The 17,794-nt window shown below is 52.6% G+C and overlaps 1 protein-coding gene across 3 annotated transcripts in view; it reads right to left on the reverse strand.

The window, feature by feature from the left end:
• The window catches only part of ints3 (integrator complex subunit 3), a 254,467-nt gene that overhangs the window by 216,155 nt on the left and 20,518 nt on the right, over window positions 1–17,794 (reverse strand). For all 3 annotated transcript variants that reach the window (XM_080183026.1, XM_080183027.1, XM_080183025.1), the window contains exons 8-14: window positions 16,101–16,230; window positions 14,395–14,492; window positions 12,331–12,522; window positions 5,991–6,078; window positions 3,902–3,981; window positions 3,171–3,262; window positions 1,803–1,909 (exon numbers count right to left, since the gene is read on the reverse strand). In XM_080183026.1, coding sequence (XP_080039152.1) covers window positions 1,803–1,909; window positions 3,171–3,262; window positions 3,902–3,981; window positions 5,991–6,078; window positions 12,331–12,522; window positions 14,395–14,492; window positions 16,101–16,230 — 787 coding nt within the window. The remainder of the gene's footprint in view (window positions 1–1,802; window positions 1,910–3,170; window positions 3,263–3,901; window positions 3,982–5,990; window positions 6,079–12,330; window positions 12,523–14,394; window positions 14,493–16,100; window positions 16,231–17,794) is intronic.

The raw sequence follows: 17,794 nt of genomic DNA on the forward strand, positions 1-17,794 counted from the left end.
AGGAGGCCCAGAACGTGCTGAATGTACGCGGTGTTGGGTGTAACACTGGAACCATACTGAGAAACTCGTTCGGTGCTCTCCCCTCCAGCCATGGCTGCAGCCTTATACGGAATCCAGTAACCGGAGTCTCAGGTGGACGGGAGGTGGTCGGTGGGTCAAGAATTAACTCAGCAGAAAGGACGGGGAAAGGAGTTTGGGACCTGCTCACTGGAGCCAGGGTCTCGCTCGCCAAAGTCAGGGGGTCTGTAAGTAAACTGGATAGCCCTGACACTCCGAAAGTTTACTGGTGGAATTCTTCTGCCTCAGCTTCCATCCACAAGAAGCTCTCCTGATGAATGATAAAGCAGCTCACATTGCGGCTGCGGTTGCCGGAGAGAGCTCAGTGATGGGCTGGATGGGGACGGGTCCAGACGGGAGTACGGGGAGACACAGACGTTTCAATGGGAAATGTTAAACGATGCCGGGAAAGTCAAGCTTGGGCAGTCAAAGACAAACGGTGACGGAAAGGGCCGTCTCCGAGTGCTGGGGGTGTCCCCAGCCACAATGAAGCTCTGCGTAAGAGCAACGCTCCGCATTGTAAAACCAGCTATTGTACATCAGATACACAAATCACTCGCTCACATAGCGACAGGGAGAGAGATCAAGCATCCCCCTTGCCTGCTCTAGGTCACATTTGCATTTGGATAGCGGCTGGCAGAAACTCAGGGCATGTCGAGGTGTTTCACGGCCAAGGGAACGAGGGCCACTGTGTGGGGAATGTGGCAGCCAATTTCCTCAGGCCCGTCCTCTAAGTCCCATCACCAGCAAGTGCGCCCGTGTGAACTTGACCAAGACAAAGCACTGGCAGTCATGGTGCGGGGGGTGTGTGTGTGTGGGTGTGTGTGGGTGTGTGTGTGTGTGTGTGGTGGTGGTGGTGGTGGTGGTGGTTGGGGGGGGAAGAGAGAGAGAGAGGGAGCTCTCCCTCTCATCTCAGAGTCAGGAAGGCATTGCTTCAATTTCCACTCTGGAACATAGCGTAGAATCCGACTGACACTCCCAAAGCGGTGCCGAGGGAGCGCCGCACTGAGGGAGGGCCGGTGCCGAGGGAGCGCCGCACTGAGGGAGGGCCGGTGCCGAGGGAGCGCCGCACTGAGGGAGGGCCGGTGCCGAGGGAGCGCCGCACTGAGGGAGGGCCGGTGCCGAGGGAGCGCCGCACTGAGGGAGGGCCGGTGCCGAGGGAGCGCCGCACTGAGGGAGGGCCGGTGCCGAGGGAGCGCCGCACTGAGGGAGGGCCGGTGCCGAGGGAGCGCCGCACTGAGGGAGGGCCGGTGCCGAGGGAGCGCCGCACTGAGGGAGGGCCGGTGCCGAGGGAGCGCCGCACTGAGGGAGGGCCGGTGCCGAGGGAGCGCCGCACTGAGGGAGGGCCGGTGCCGAGGGAGTGCCGCACTGAGGGAGGGCCGGTGCCGAGGGAGCGCCGCACTGAGGGAGGGCCGGTGCCGAGGGAGCGCCGCACTGAGGGAGGGCCGGCGCCGAGGGAGCGCCGCACTGAGGGAGGGCCGGCGCCGAGGGAGCACCGCACTGAGGGAGGGCCGGCGCTGAGGGGGCGCCGCACTGCAGGAGGAATGACCCTTCATTCGCTCTGACGGTGGTTCATTGAGACTCAAAACGTAGGTTCTATTTCCTCCCCACAGATGTTGTCAGACCCCGCTGAGATTTTCCAGCTTCCTTCTGTTCCTCGTTGCAATGTCCCACTGCTGGGGAAGTGGTGAGAACAGCAGAAGTTTTAGTTCCTTTCAGATTTGACTCAGAAAGGGCTGGTTTACCTTCCACAGGCGGTGAGGGGGAGCTGCAGAATTCCGGAAACTTCTCCCGTATCATGGCCCGCAGCTCTTTATCCAACTTCGGATTGTCAAACAGAGGCGCCAGAGGCCTGAGGAGGGAGAGAGAGGGGGGCACGGTGGGTTGGGGAGGGGGGGGGGGGTGGTGGAGAGAGAGAGAGAGAGAGGGGGGGGTGCACGGAGAGGGAGAGGGGGGGGAGGGAGAGAGAGAGAGAGAGAGAGACAGAGAGGATGTGTGCACAGAGAGGAAGAGAGAGAGAGAGAGAGAGAGAGGGGGCACGGAGAGGAAGAGAGACAGAAGGCAGGAGAGAGGAGAGAAAGAAAAGGGGGTGGGTGGAAGGGAGGGACAGACAGAGAAAGAAGTCACTATAAGGTTTGCTTTGAAGAGTGCCACCCCTGCCCCTGCCCCACAGCCAGTCACAGGATAACCAGCTATCAGAGGGGGAAACAGTCCTTGTTTCGCTGGAGGCCCCTTGGTCAGAAGGTGCCCTGAGCGTTAACCTGCCTTGGATCCTTCACAGGCTGTGAGCCAGGGACTGCTGTTCTGAACTCACACCCTTCTTCTGAGGCAGAGGCACTGGTAGAAATTAGGAGATGGCAAAGGTCCAGTGATATTATCGCTAGATTATTAATCCAGAAACTCAGCTAATGTTCTGGGGGACCCAGGTTCGAATCCAGCCACGGCAGAGGGTGGAATTTGAATTCAATAAAAAAATCTGGGATTAAGAATCTGCTGATGACCCATTGTCGGAAAAACCCATCTGGTTCACTAATTATGGAGACCCGAGAGGAGGAGGCCATTTGGCCCATCGAATCTATACTGACCACGATGCCACCCAGGCCCTACTCCCATAACCGCACGTATTTACCCATTAATCCCCCTGCAGGAGGGAACCGGAACACTTGGAGGAAACCCACAAAGACACGGGGAGAATGTGCAGCCTCCACACAGACAGTGACCCCAGCCGGGAATCCATCCCAGGTCCCTGGTGCTGTGCGGCAGCAGTGCTAACCCACTGTGCCAGCACGTCACCCCAAATGTCCACTTTAGGGAAGGAAATCTGCCGTCCTTACCCCGGTCTGGCCTACATGTGACTCCAGAGCCACACAGCAATGCGGTTGACTCTCAACTGTCCCTCCAAGGGCAACTAGGGATGGGCAATAAATGCTGGATCAGCCCAGTGACTGCCTGTGTCCCATGAATGAATAAAAAAACAATTCCAACATAATTACTAGTCAGCATTGAGAATCTGCAGTGTCAGAGGCAGCACCAGGTCTCAGTGTCACACACACAGGCCCAGGTGTACAGGGCCCCAGGCAACAATCATCCTCCCGCAGCAGCTTAGTACTCACGCCAGAACGCGCTTCTCCACGATGTGATTGAGCGAGTTAAACACACCCTGCCTCACGTGGGACTCCAACGGTGGGTAAAAGTGTGGAATAATCTGCAAGGTGGAAGGAGAGGAGGGTTAGAGAGTCCAACACGGGGTGGGCCGGGGGGAGGGCAGGAGGGGGGAGGGGAAGGAGAAGGAAGAGAGAGAGAGAGAGAAAGACTGAGTGGGGGGAAGAGAAAGAGGAAGAAAGTTGCGGGGGGGGACAGAGAGAGAGAGAGAGAGAGAGAGAGAGGGGTGGGGGCAGAGGGACCAAGGGAGGGAAAGGCAGGGGACAGGAGGAGGGGAGGGGGGGGGGAAAGAAGGGGTGGCTGGGAGCAGGGGAAAGAAGGGGCGGGGGGGTGCGGGAGGAGGGGAGGGCCAGGAGGAGGGGGCACAGGAAGGTAAGGGAGTGGGGTGGCGGGGGGAGAGAAATGGAGTCAGAGAGGGAAGGTGTCGGAGAAGTGGTGAAGTGATGAGTTTAGAAAGAGGAGGGATTAATAACGTGAAGGGGGAGAATACAGAGAGACGGGCTCACGGTCAGCGACCTGCCCTCCCCCACTGGACCCCCTGATCAGTGCTTGTCTGCCACTTTTCATTACGTTTGTGTTTGCAGAAACAGGACAATCCCTCAGTGAGAAAAACAGAACCAATAAATCCCACGGGCGGGAGCGTTTACAGCTCAGGCTAATGGAAGGTGTGGGCAGCACTCACCCGACAGATGAAGTCTAGCAGAGTGGCAGTAATTGCTGGATGAGGCTTCATGGAATGATGCATGACCAGAATAGCTGGCTCTGAAAGGAGAAGAAAGGTGAAACATCTAATCATCAAACACAACACTGAAAACACTGCTGTCCCTGTCCAGGGAGTGTTTGATGGGGGACAGTGTAGAGGGAGCTTTACTCTGTATCTAACCCCGTGCTGTGCCTGTCCAGGGAGTGTTTGATGGGGACAGTGTAGAGGGAGCTTTACTCTGTATCTAACCCTGTGCTGTACCTGTCCTGGGAGTGTTTGATGGGGGGACAGTGTAGAGGGAGCTTTACTCTGTATCTAACCCTGTGCTGTACCTGTCCTGGGAGTGTTTGATAGGGGGACAGTGTAGAGGGAGCTTTACTCTGTATCTCACCCCGTGCTGTACCTGTCCTGGGAGTGTTTGATAGGGGGACAGTGTAGAGGGAGCTTTACTCTGTATCTCACCCCGTGCTGTACCTGTCCTGGGAGTGTTTGATGGGGGACAGTGTAGAGGGAGCTTTACTCTGTATCTCACCCCGTGCTGTACCTGTCCTGGGAGTGTTTGATGGGGGGACAGCGTAGAGGGAGCTTTACTCTGTATCTAACCCCGTGCTGTACCTGTACTGGGAGTGTTTGATGGGGACAGTGTAGAGGGAGCTTTACTCTGTATCTAACCCCGTGCTGTACCTGTCCTGGGAGTGTTTGATAGGGGGACAGTGTAGAGGGAGCTTTACTCTGTATCTCACCCCGTGCTGTACCTGTCCTGGGAGTGTTTGATGGGGGACAGTGTAGAGGGAGCTTTACTCTGTATCTCACCCCGTGCTGTACCTGTCCTGGGAGTGTTTGATGGGGGGACAGCGTAGAGGGAGCTTTACTCTGTATCTAACCCCGTGCTGTACCTGTACTGGGAGTGTTTGATGGGGGGACAGTGTAGAGGGAGCTTTACTCTGTATCTAACCCGCGCTGTACCTGTCCTGGGAGTGTTTGATGGGGGGACAGCGTAGAGGGAGCTTTACTCTGTATCTAACCCCGTGCTGTACCTGTCCTGGGAGTGTTTGATGGGGGGACAGTGTAGAGGGAGCTTTACTCTGTATCTAACCCCGTGCTGTACCTGTCCTGGGAGTGTTTGATGTGGGGGACAGTGTAGAGGGAGCTTTACTCTGTATCTAACCCCGTGCTGTACCTGTCCTGGGAGTGTTTGATGTGGGGGACAGTGTAGAGGGAGCTTTACTCTGTATCGAACCCTGTGCTGCACCTGTCCTGGGAGTGTTTGATGTGGGGGACAGTGTAGAGGGAGCTTTACTCTGTATCTAACCCTGTGCTGTACCTGTCCTGGGAGTGTTTGATGGGGGACAGTGTAGAGGGAGCTTTACTCTGTATCTAACCCCGTGCTGTACCTGTCCTGGGAGTGTTTGATGGGGGACAGTGTAGAGGGAGCTTTACTCTGTATTCGAGGTGTTAGCTCAGGCTCACTGGAAAGAGTTTTCCGTATTTGCAGTGAAAATGACCCTATTTCTGTAACACTTCTACAAGGAAAACAGAATCAAACTCAACTGTGATGATCTTCATGGTCAAATAGGCTTGTCTTTTTCACTGTGTTGGCAGTACAGATTATAGAATCCCAACAGTAATGGAGGAGGCCATTCGGCCCATCGAGTCTGCACCAACCACAATCCCACCCAGGCCCTATTCCTGTAATCTTATGCATTTATTCTTTAATCCCCCTGACAGTAAAGGTCAATTTAACATGGCCAATCCACCTAACCCACATATCTCTGGACTGCGGGAGGAAACGGGAGCACCCGGAGGAAACCCACACAGACACGAGGAGAACGTGCAGACTCCGCACAGACAGTGAGCCGAGCTGGGAATCAAACCCGGGTCCCTGGCGCTGTGAGGCAGCGGTGCTAACCCACTGTGCCGCCCAATGATGAGTGCTGGCATTGGGACTGGTTGGCGGGGAGTGGGGCAGACTGATCCTGCGGCCTGCGGGAGAGGTGTGAGGAGAAACAGAGTGGAACGGATGTGTGCCATGGTGCTGGTGGCGGTGGGCAGTGCGGGTTTTCCTCACCGATGTTCATGATGCTGTCCTTTTCTGGACTGAAGAACAGCCAATCGTAAAACAAGGCCAGCTTGGCGTTAGAAGCTGCAACATTGGACTGAAGCAAGGGAGGGGGAGAGGGGGAGTGTGGGGAACACAGGGGTGGGCGGGGGGGAGAGAGAGAGACAAAGAGAGATTCAGTGAGAAAGTTACTCGCACAGTCCTCAAATTCCACCAGCCCCTCCAGTGTCCCACTGCCCCGAGGTTCCCCTCCTGACTGAAGCCCCAAGCAAACACATCACAACGGGATGTTAAGGGAGACAGGGGCAGGCAAGATCACGCGGCATCATCTGAGGGTGAGGGACTACCGGCCAACATTTGTCCACCCATCTCATTCCTCTGACCCCATCCTCTTCGCTCCATCCCATCCCTCCATTACCCCCCTCCCTCCACTCTCCCCTCCCTCCCTTCGTTACTCCCCCCTCCCTCCATTACCCCCCTCCACTCTCCCCTCCCTCCCTCCATTACCCCCTCCCTCCCTCACCTCATTACCCCCCTCCACCAACATGAGCAGAAGTGTACACCCTCCACATTCATCTCTGAGCACGATCTATTTCGAGGCTCCCTGCTGCATGCACAGCTTTCAGAATGAGCTCCCAGGAAGAGCTCTAACCCGAACGCTGTTTCCCTCTCCATCCACACTGTTGTGTTTTTTTTCCCCAGCACGTTGTCGTTATTCCAGATTTCCATCACCCCCAGTACTTAGCTCTGATTCTCTGAGAAAGTTGCCCGCTCTGTCCCAACCCTCCAGCTGTTGAACATGTCTGAAGCATTCGTTCTTTAATTGAATCTTTAACCGCTGCCCCTTTAAGTCCACCAATGTATATGGTCACATCTTCTGCACTCAAAGAACTGCTGACATCCCCTGTGTAGCTAACATCTCCCTTCAATTCCTTCCTCCCCAAAGCCTGTCCACCAACTACAAGGACACATGTCAGGAGTGTGATGGAACACTCTCCACTTGCCTGGATGGGTGCGGCTCCCAACAACACTCAAGAACCTCAACACCATCCAGGACAAAGCCCCGCTCGATCGATACACTAACCACAAACACTCACTCCCTCCACCACCGACACAGCCATCTACAAGATGCACTGCAGTGACTCACTAAGGCTCTTTAGCCAGCACCTTCCAAACCCATGACCACTTTCATCTCGGAGTTCAAAGGGGCAGAAGATACATGGGGAATATCACCACCTGCAAGTCCCCCTGTGAGCCGCTCACCATTCTTTGCAGTCGCTGGATCAAAATTCTGGAATTCCCTTCCGAGCTGCATTGTTTAAATTTAAACATTGGTGTCACAAGTAGGCTTACATTAACACCGCATTGAAAACAGGAGTTGGGATGTCTTGTTGAAGTTGTACAAGATACTAGCAAGGCCACGCTTGGAATACTGTGTACAGTTCTGGTCGCCCTATTATAGAAAGGATATTATTAAACTAGAAAGAGTGCAGAAGAGATTTACTAGGATGCTCCCAGGACTTGATGGTTTGAGTTATAAGGAGAGGCTGGATAGACTGGGACTTTTTCCTCTGGAGTGTAGAAGGCTGAGGGGTGATCTTATAGAAGTCTATAAAATAATGAGGGGCACAGATCAGCTAGATAGTCAATATCTTTTCCCATAGGTAAGGGAGTCTAAAACTAGAGGGCAAAGGTTTAAGATGAGAGGTGAGAGGTACAAAAGGGTCCAGAGGGGCAATTTTTTCACATAGAGGGTGGTGAGTGTCTGGAACGAGCTTCCAGAGGTAGTAGTAGAGGTGGGTACAATTTTGTCTTTTAAAAGGCATTTAGACAATTACATGGGTAAGATGGGTACAGAGGGATATGGGCCAAACGCGGGCAATTGGGACTAGCTTAGGGGTTTAATAAAAAAGGCCACACGGACAAGTTGGGCTGAAAGGCCCGTTTCCATGCTGTAAACCTCCATGACTGCAATGAAGTTACTGTGAAAATCCCCTCATTGCCACACTCCAGCGCCTGTCCGGGTACACCGAGGAGAATTTAACACCTAACCAGCATGTCTTTCGGACTGTGGGAGGAAACCAGAGCATGCGGACTGCAGCGTTTCAAGAAGGCACGGTGGCCAAGTGGTTAGCACTTCTGCTTCACAGCACCAGGGGCGTGGGTTCAATTCCCCAGCTTGGGTCACCACCTGTGTGGAGTCTGCACATTCTCCCCATGTCTGCACAGGTTTCCTCCGGGTGCTCCAGTTTCCTCCCACAGTCCAAAGATGTGTAGGTTAGGGTGGATAGACCATGCTAAATTGCCCCTTAGTGTCAGGGGGATTAGCAGGGTAAATATGTGGGGTTACGGGGATAGGGCCTGGATGGGATTGTAATTGGTGCAGACCCAATGGCCTTCTACTGCACTGTCGGGATTCTATACAAGGTGGTTCACCAACTACGTTCTCAAGGTCAACTACAGATGGGCAATAAATATTCCATGCTTTCTCCCCTAAATACTCTATGAACGGTATGCTTTGTATGTATAGCATGCAAGAAACAATACTTTTCACTGTATCCTGATACACGTGACAATAATAAATCAAATCCCCTTAAAACTGACCTCATGGCGGCACAGTGGGTTAGCACTGCTGCCTCACAGTACCAGGGTTCCGGGTTTGATTCCCGGCTTGGGTCACTGTCTGTGCAGAGTCTGCACATTCACCCCCCGTGCCTGCGTGCGTTTTCTCTGGGTGCTCCGGTTTCCTCCCACGCTCCAAAGATGTGCGGGTTAGGTGATTTGCAATGGTAAATTGACCCCAACGTCAGGGGGATTAGCAGGGTAAATATGTGGGGTTACGAGAATTGGGTGGGATTGTGGTTGGTGCAGACTAAATGGGCTGAATGGCCTCCTTCTGCGCTTAGGGATTCAATGCTGTGGGTTAGGTTGATTGTCCATGGAAAATTGACCCTAGAGTCAGGGGGATGAGGAGGGGAAATATGTGGGGTTACAGGGATTATGGCCTGGGTGGGCTTGTGGTCGGTGCAGATTGGATGGGCTGAATGGCCTCCTTCTGCACTTAGGGATTCTATGTACAAGTTACGTTGATTGCCCATGGAAAACTGACCTGACTGTCAGGGGGATTAGCAGGGTAAATATGTGGGGTTGCAGTTGGTGCAGACTGGATGGGCCAAATGGCCTCCTTTTGCACTTAGGGTTTGTATGCGCAGGTTAGGTGATTGCCCATGGAAAACTGACCCTCGTGTCAGGGGGATTAGTGGGGTAAACATGTGGGGTTACGAGAATAGGATGGGATTGTGGTCAGTACAGATTGGATGTGCTGTAGGATTCTACGATTCGATAATAAATAAATTTTAACTTTTTCACTGGCCAAATCTTTGGTCATCTCCTTACTCAGCGTCAAAATTAGTTATATTATAAACATTCCCAAGATGTCTCGCAGTATCTGTGGTGTTATATAAATGAAAGCGATTATTCAATCACTGGGGTGATGAATTCTACACTCACAAAGCAGTCCAAGCTACAGGAGTTTCTCCTGAATTCCCTCCTGGATTTACGGAGACTGACTGGTGTTTAGATATGAGCAAGCTGAGGACATTGACTTTTGAGAAGGTGGCACCTTCTCAGCCAGCTAAAGGAAGCATATCACCAACAGACCCTTCAGAGAGCACCACTCTGGAAACATCAACAAGCACACTCAACCACCCACTCACACGGCCCTCTGCACTGTGCAATTATCCCAAACCACTACGATCATCATCTACATTCAGCATCAACTGCAAATAATAAAAAAAACTGTGTGATTCGCAACCGAACCCCGCAGCTATCAGGAGATGGAGACTGCCCCACAAACAAGAGGCCCACACGGATCAGGTCATACCCTGTTACCACAGATCATTACTCCACACCAAATCCTGCCCCCCCCCCCCCCCCCCCCCCGCCCCAAAACAAATTCTTCTCCAGTTACTGCATGCGGCATTCTGGCCACTTCCCAACATGGCCCAATGGCCTTTACCCACATTGGTAACTTGAGCAGCACGGTGGCACACTGGTTCGCACAGCTGCCTCACAGCGCCAGGGACCCGTGTTCGATTCCCGGTTTGGCTCACTGTCTGCGCGGAGTCTGCACGTTCTCCCCCGTGTCTCTTTCCTCCAATTTCCTCCCACACCCCAAAGACGTGCAGGTTAGGGTGAATTGGCCATGCTAAATTGCCCCTTCGTGTCCAAAGATGTGCAGGTTAGGGTGAATTGGCCATGCTAAATTGCCCCTTCGTGTCCAAAGATGTGCAGGTTAGGGGGATTGGCCATGCTAAATTGCCCCTTAGTGTCGGGGAATTAGCAGGGTGAATATATGGGGTTACGGGGATAAGGCCCAAATGTGATTGTGGTCAGTACAAGCACAATGAGCCAAATGGCCTCCTTCTGCACTGTAGGGATTCTGTAATCTGGTAAGCAGTATTTAGTGATGATGATTTGAGGTATGTTCAGATGCGGGCCAGAAACTCCAAGGTGTCTGTGAAGTTAGCCTGGAGCGCAAGTTTTACATTTGATTTTAGCAGTAGGGCGAGTGTAAGGTGTTTCACTCCAGGTATGATTCCAGTGACTCACTAGGGAGCTTTTATCAAAAAGAATTAGCTTAACTTTTACCAATTACAAAACTTAAACATGGTGTGGGTTGGGCACAGTAAGAAGTCTCACAATACCAGGTTCAAGTCCCAGCAGGTTTATTTGGCAGCACAAGCCTTCAGAGCAGTGCTCCTTCTTCAGATGAGTAAAGGAGCAGCGCTCCAAAGCTTGCGATTCTAAATAAACTTGTTGGGCTTTAACCTGGTGTTATGAGACTTAAACACAACACAGAAGAATCCTTAACAGCAAGCTACCTCTGCTGTTCCAATGTATAAAGAACAAAAGATCAAAGAAAAGTACAGCACAGGAAGAGGCCCTGAACATTTTTGGACACAAAGGGATAATTCAGCATTGACCACAGAATCCTACAGCCCACCAATCCACCAACGCCTCTACTTTCTCAAAAGATTAAGGAAATTTGGCATGTCAGCTATAACTCTTACAAACTTTTACAGATGCACCATAGAAAGCATTCTTTCTGGTTGTGTCACAGCTTGGTCTGGGCTCCTGCTCTGCCCAAAACCGCAAGGAACAACAAAGGGTTGTGAATGTCGCCCAATCCATCACGCAAACCAGCCTCCCAACCATTGACCCTGTCTACATTTGCCGCTGCCTCGGGAAAAGCAGCCGGCATAATCAAGGATCCCCCACACCCCGGACATTCTCTTTTGCACCTTCTTCCGTCGGGAAAAAGATACAAAAGTCTGAGGTCACGTACCGACCGACTGAAGAACAGCTTCTTCCCTGCTGCTGTCAGACTTTTGAATGGACCTACCTCGCATTAAGCTGATCTTTCTCTACACCCTCGCTGTGACTGTAACACGACATTCAGCACCCTCTCCTTTCCTTCTCTCTGAATGGTATGCTTTGTCTGTACAGCATGCAAGAAACAAGACTTTCCACTGTATCCCAATACATGTAACAATAATAAATCAAATCAACACCAAAATCAAATTTAATCTGCACAACTTTGGGACTGTAGGTAGAAACTGGAACACCACAGACACGGGGAGAACACGCAAACGTCACACAGGCAGCAACCCCACGCTGGGAATCAAACCTGGGTCTCTGGTGCTGTGAGGCAGCGGTGCTAACCACTATGCCACCCATTATTCCCATTATAGGGGCAACACAGTGGCACAGCTAGTTAGCACTGCTGCCTCACGGCGCCAGAGACCCGGGTTCGATTCCCGGCTTGGGGCACTGTCTGTGCGGAATCTGCACATTCTCTCCGTGTCTGTGTGGGTTTCCTCCCACAATCCGAAAGACGTGCTGGCGTTGACCCGAACGGGCGCCGGGGTGTGGCGACTAGGGGAATTCACAATAATTTAATTGCGGTATTATCGTAAGCCTTACTTGCGACTAATAAATAAACTTTCAAGGACCCCACACACCCTGGATACACTCTCTTCCACTAAGAAAAAGAAGCAAAAGTCCAAGGACTTGTACCAACCGACTCAGGGAATTTCACTCCATTGCAGTGTTAATGTAAGCCATACTTGTGACTAATAAATAAAAGCTTTAAACACCTGACTGCCGTATTGCACTGTGCATGAACTGGGTTGCTGCATTACCCACATTTGAACAAGTGGCTACACTTTGAGGGGGGAAGCTCTCAGTTTGGTAACACAGTTCGGGAACACGTTCTGAGGGTTGTCAAAGACACACACTGAAATCTCACTCCGCCTGTCCCTGTCCCCCCACCCCCGCCAGTACTCACAGTGCACGTGGTTAATAACCAGCCGATGATGGCCCACCGGGGCAGAATGTCCGAACTCAGCACCTCGTTGGACGGGTGCACGACGCCGCAGATGTAGCGGATCAGATCACAGCGCAGGGACTGGCTGTCGGGAGTGGAGAGGTACTGTCGCTGAAACCAGTCCTGGTAGCGTTTCTGCTGGCCAAACCGCACCTAGGGTGCAAAGGACACGAGAGGTTGCTGCTGCCATGTCAACAGAGTACAGACCACTGGCAGGGGAGCCCAGAGAGGTTCGAGAAACAAATCGGGGGAGGGCCCAACAGACAAGGGGCCCACCCTCCGAGGGCTGGCATAGGGCTATAGGGTGGGGCAGTGCGATTAGTTTGGGGATCGATGCAGGGCTATGGGGAGAGAGCGGGGCAGTGGGATTAGTTTGGGGATTGATATAGGGTTATGGGGAGAGAGCAGGGCAGTGGGATTAGTTTGGGGATTGAGCTATGGGGAGAGAGCAGGGCAGTGGGATTAGTTTGGGGATTGATACAGGGTTATGGGCAGAGAGCGGGGGGCAGTAGGATTAGTTTGGGGATTGATACAGGGCTATGGGCAGAGAGCGGGGGGCAGTGGGATTAGTTTGGGGATTGATACAGGGCTATGGGGAGAGAGCGGGGGGCAGTGGGATTAGTTTGGGGATTGATACAGGGCTATGGGGAGAGAGCGGGGGGCAGTGGGATTAGTTTGGGGGTTGATACAGGGCTATGGGGAGAGCGCGGGACAGTGGGATTAGTTTGTGGATTGATACAGGGCTATGGGGAGAGAGCGGGGACAGTGGGATTAGTTTGGGGATTGATACAGAGCTATGGGGAGAGCGGGGACAGTGGGATTAGTTTGGGGATTGATACAGGGCTATGGGGAGAGAGCAGGGCAGTGGGATTAGTTTGGGGATTGATACAGGGCCAAGGGGAGAGCGCGGGACAGTGGGATTAGTTTGGGGATTGATACAGGGCTATGGGAGGAGACAGCGGGGAGGTAGGAGAGCATAGGAAGGGGTTCTGGCTGCAGGGCACGAGTGCGAGAGAGAGGGCGGATGAGAGAAAGAGAATGTGTCCGAAAGAGAGAGACAGAGCAGCAGGGAGGGAATTCCGGAGCTGAGGGCCCCAGGCTGCTGAAGGCATGGCCACCAATGGTGCAGCTATCGCAATGGGAATGGGGGAAGGGAGTGGGGGCAGGAACTTGTCTTGAAAGGTGAGGGTTTTACGAGTAGGCAAGAGGGCACGAGGTTACTTAGGTATCTGAACCTGTTGGGTAAGGGAAGCTGGCTGTGTATTCATGGAGGTCTACAAAGCTAAGGGAATGGCACTTTGGGCTACTCTGAGTACATGACAAGTCCTTTCAAAAATGCCTGCTGTGACACTCCAGCTTTTGTTTTCAGGTGGCATGGTGGGTTAGCACTGCTGCCTCACAGTGCCAGGGACCCAGGTTCCATTCCCAGCTCAGGTCACTGTCTGTGTGGAGTCTGCATGTTCTCCTCGTGTCTGCATGGGTTTCCTCCGGGTGCTCCGGTTTCTTCCCAAAGACGTGCTGATTAGGGTGGATTGACCGTGCTAAATTCTCCCTCAGTGTAACCGGACAGGCACCGGAGTGTGGCGACTACGGGAATTTTCAGAGTAACTTCATTGCAGTGTTAATGAAATCATAAATAAACTTTAAACTTTACCTTGTAAAGCCCCAGTACACTGGCTTTCACTGTTAAACTTACAGCCATATCCCCACAATGCAGCAAGGTAAATACACTAGAAGATTTTAAAAGTTTGAATAAGGTCAACCACACCCCCCCCATTCTTCTAAACACTAAGGAATACACAGCCAGATTATTCAGGATTTTTATTGTAACGCAGCGAGTTGTTGTGATCTGGAAGGTGCTACCTCAAAGGGCGGTGGAAGCAGACTCATTAGGAACTTTCAGGAGGAGTGGAAATGGAGCAGGGTTGGAGGGGGGAGAGAAACGGGAGCGTGAGAGGATTAACAGGATGACACTTTGACAGTGGCCCCCCGTGGGTTCTGTGGATACCCATGATTCCAGCTTACCCTGGAGGTCATAAAGAGCAGTTTGGTCTCCATGTCAGGGGTCAGGCGACACGCCAGGAACTTTCTAGAAGTTCGGGTCTGTAGAAGCTGTAGGATACCTGAGGCAGAAGAAAGTACAGTAAAGAAACCAGCAGTTTTGATTCTGGAGCGAGGAGTCGCGGCTTTTCTGACACTGGGGTGGTCACAGAATAGCCCTGTAGGTGTTGAGGTAGAATCACAGAATCCCCACAGTGCAGGAGGCTGCCATCCGGCCCATCGAGCCTGCACCAACCACAATCCCACCCAGGCCCAATCCCCGTAACCCCAGATACTTACCCCGTTATTCCCCCTGACACTAAGGGACAGCACGGGTGGCACGGCGGGTTAGCACTGCTGCCTCACAGCACCAGGGACCCGGGTTCAATTCCCAGCTTGGGTCACTGTCTGGGTGGAATGTGCACGTTCTCCCCGTGACTGCGTGGGTTTTCTCCAGGTGCTCCGGTTTCCTCCCGCAGTCCGAATGATGTGTTGGTTAAGATGCACTGACCTGAACAGGCGCTGGAGTGTGGCGACGAGGGGAATTTCACAGTAACTTCATTGCAATGTTAATGTAAGCCTTGCTTGCGGCTAATAAATAAACTTTTAACATTTTTTTAAAATTTAGCACAGCCAATCCACCGATCCAGCACGTCTTTCGGACTGTGGGAGGAAACCGGAGCACCTGGAGGAAACCCATGCAGACACGGGGAGAACGTGCAGACTCCACACAGAGTGACCCAAGCCGGGAATCGAACCCGGGTCCCTGGCGCTGTGAGGCAGCAGTGCTAACCCAGTGTGCCAACGTAATGCGGCAGTTCTATCAGCTACCTGTCTAACACACAGGTGCAGAGGCGAGGCCGCTTACAAATAATCCGGAGGATGGGAATTTGAAAGATGCACAGAGAATAGAAGCAGAAGTAGGCCATTCGGCCCATCGTGCCTGCTGTACCACAGCAGTTTGAGAATTTGATTTGAACCGAGTTTGGAAAAAAATACAATAAAATGAGTGAACACCACACCGGTAAAAGATTTTACAAATTTATTTGTGGGACATGGGCGTCGCTGGCTGGGCCAGCATTTATTGCCCATCCCTAGTTGCCCCTTGAGAAGGTGGTGGTGAGCTGCCTTCTTGAATCGCTGCAGTCCACGTGCTGTTAGGGAGGGAATTCCAGGATTTTGATCCAGTGACTGTGAAGGAACGGCCGATAGATTTCCAAGTCAGCACAGTGAGTGGCTCGGAGGGGGAACTTGCAGGTGGTGGTGTTCCCCAGGTATCTGCTGCCCCTTGTCCTTGCAGATGGAAGTGGTGGTGGGTTTGGTAGGTGCTGTTTAAGGGTCTTTGGTGAATTGGTACAGTGCATCTTGTAGATGGTACACACTGCTGCTACTGAGTGTCGGTGGTGGAGGGAGTGGATGTCTGTGGATGTGGTGCCAATCGAGTGGGGCTGCTGCGTCCTGGATGGTGTCGAGCTTCTTGAGTGTTGTTGGAGCTGCACCCATCCAGGCAAGTGAGGAGTTTTCACGAGAGCGAGGGCGAGCGCGCGAGGGTTTCTTCCATTCGAGAGCTGGTTATCAGTTGAATTGTCCTGGGGCTTTCTCACAGAAGGTTAGCCATGTAGCCACTCCCCGTGTCACCAATCCCCCCCCGCCCCCACTCCACCCCCGGACTGTGCCACCTGACACCCTACCTGTGAACTGCGGGCTGAGGGCCTGAGGGTTATGCAGAATGTCTCGCCATAACTTCTCAAATTCTGGTATCCTAGCAACATTCTGAAGCAGTCGAACGAGGTCCCGGCCAATCATCGTACAGTCCATGAACTGGAAAGAGAATGCAATTAGCTGCCGCACACTTTGAAGGAAGTGTGACCCAGGAACACGCTCTGCCTGACACTCAGAGAGTGAATCTCAAAGCCTTTCATCTGTGCACAGTTCCAGGGCACACGGCATCGCTCAAACATAATCACTGAATCAGCTCGAGGCCCAGATTACTGACAGCTCCCCAGTAACATGCGGCTGAGTGTTTACACCTCCATCACTGCATCACGCAGTGTGGTATAGTGTTTCACACAGCAACAGACAAGGACCACGCACACAGAGACAGGGGTGGGGGAAAAGAGGGGGGAGAGGCAGAGGGAGAGAGAGAAACAGGGGGAAGAGAGAGAGCGAGAGACAGAGAGACAGAGATAGGCAGAGTGGGGGAGAGAGGTAGAGAGAGACAGGCGGGGGGGACAGCAAGAGAAAGAGAGACAGGCAGAGGGGGAGAGCGAGAGAAAGAGACACAGGCAGAGGGGGAGAGCGAAAGAGACACAGGCAGAGGGGGAGAGCGAAAGAGACACAGGCAGAGGGGGAGAGCGAAAGAGACACAGGCAGAGGGGGAGAGCGAAAGAGACACAGGCAGAGGGGGAGAGCGAGAGAAAGAGAGAGACAGGCAGAGGGAGAGAGAGAGACAGAGAAAGAGGGGGAGAGGGACAGACAGACAGGGACAGGGAAACACAAAGGCAGAGAGAGACAGCGAGACACAGAGGCAGAGAGAGAGAGAGAGAGAGACATACACAGAGGCAGAGAGAGAGGCTTGCACACAGAAGGAAAGAGAAAAACACACAGAGGCAGAGAACGAGAGAGAGAAAGAAAGAGAAAAAGAGACAGACAGACAGGCAGATTGAGAGACACAGATAGATAGACACTGGCAGAGAGAGAGGCAGAAGCAGAAGCAGGCACAGGAAATCAGGGTGGGGAAAACGAGAGAGCAATTTTAGTACACAGGCAGAAAGGGAGACAGAGTAAGAGAAAGAAAGAGAGAGAGAGATAGGGAGAGAAAGCAGGCAGAGAGCAAGAAAAATGCACAGAGGCAGACAGAGTCACACAAGCAGAGAACAAGAGAGAAAACACAGAGAAAGGGCAGAAAGAGGCCATTCAGCCCATCGAGTCTGCACTTTAAATTACCCAGGTTTCCCACATAATGCCAAGTATTTATCCTGCTAATCCCCCTGGGGCAATTCAGCATGGCCAATCCCCCCAACCTACATACCTACAAGTTAAAGTTTATTTATTAGTCACAAGAATTGAACCCTCCTGTTAGCTTTAACTACTGAGCAGTGGTGTCAACTAGATTTATTGTCCATGTCTGCTCACTACATGGGGGGGATTGGTGATGGGTCAGCTTCTGAGCCACGGCAGTCGCTGTGGTGCAGTACATCCGCCGTGCTGGTGGGGGGGGGGCGCGGAAGGACTGATTAACACAGTGCTCTGGCACAGAACGGGAATGTGTGGTAGTGGTGCTGTTTTATTTGATTTATTTTTGTCGTGTGTATGAACTTACGGTGAAAAGTATTGTTTCTGACACACTACACAAAGCATACCATTCATAGAGGAGGAAAGCAGC

The sequence above is a fragment of the Carcharhinus amblyrhynchos genome, unplaced genomic scaffold (genome assembly GCF_965287045.1).
Source record: "Carcharhinus amblyrhynchos unplaced genomic scaffold, sCarAmb.v2.hapA chromosome_122, whole genome shotgun sequence".
In the NCBI taxonomy this organism is placed as follows: Eukaryota; Metazoa; Chordata; class Chondrichthyes; order Carcharhiniformes; family Carcharhinidae; genus Carcharhinus; species Carcharhinus amblyrhynchos.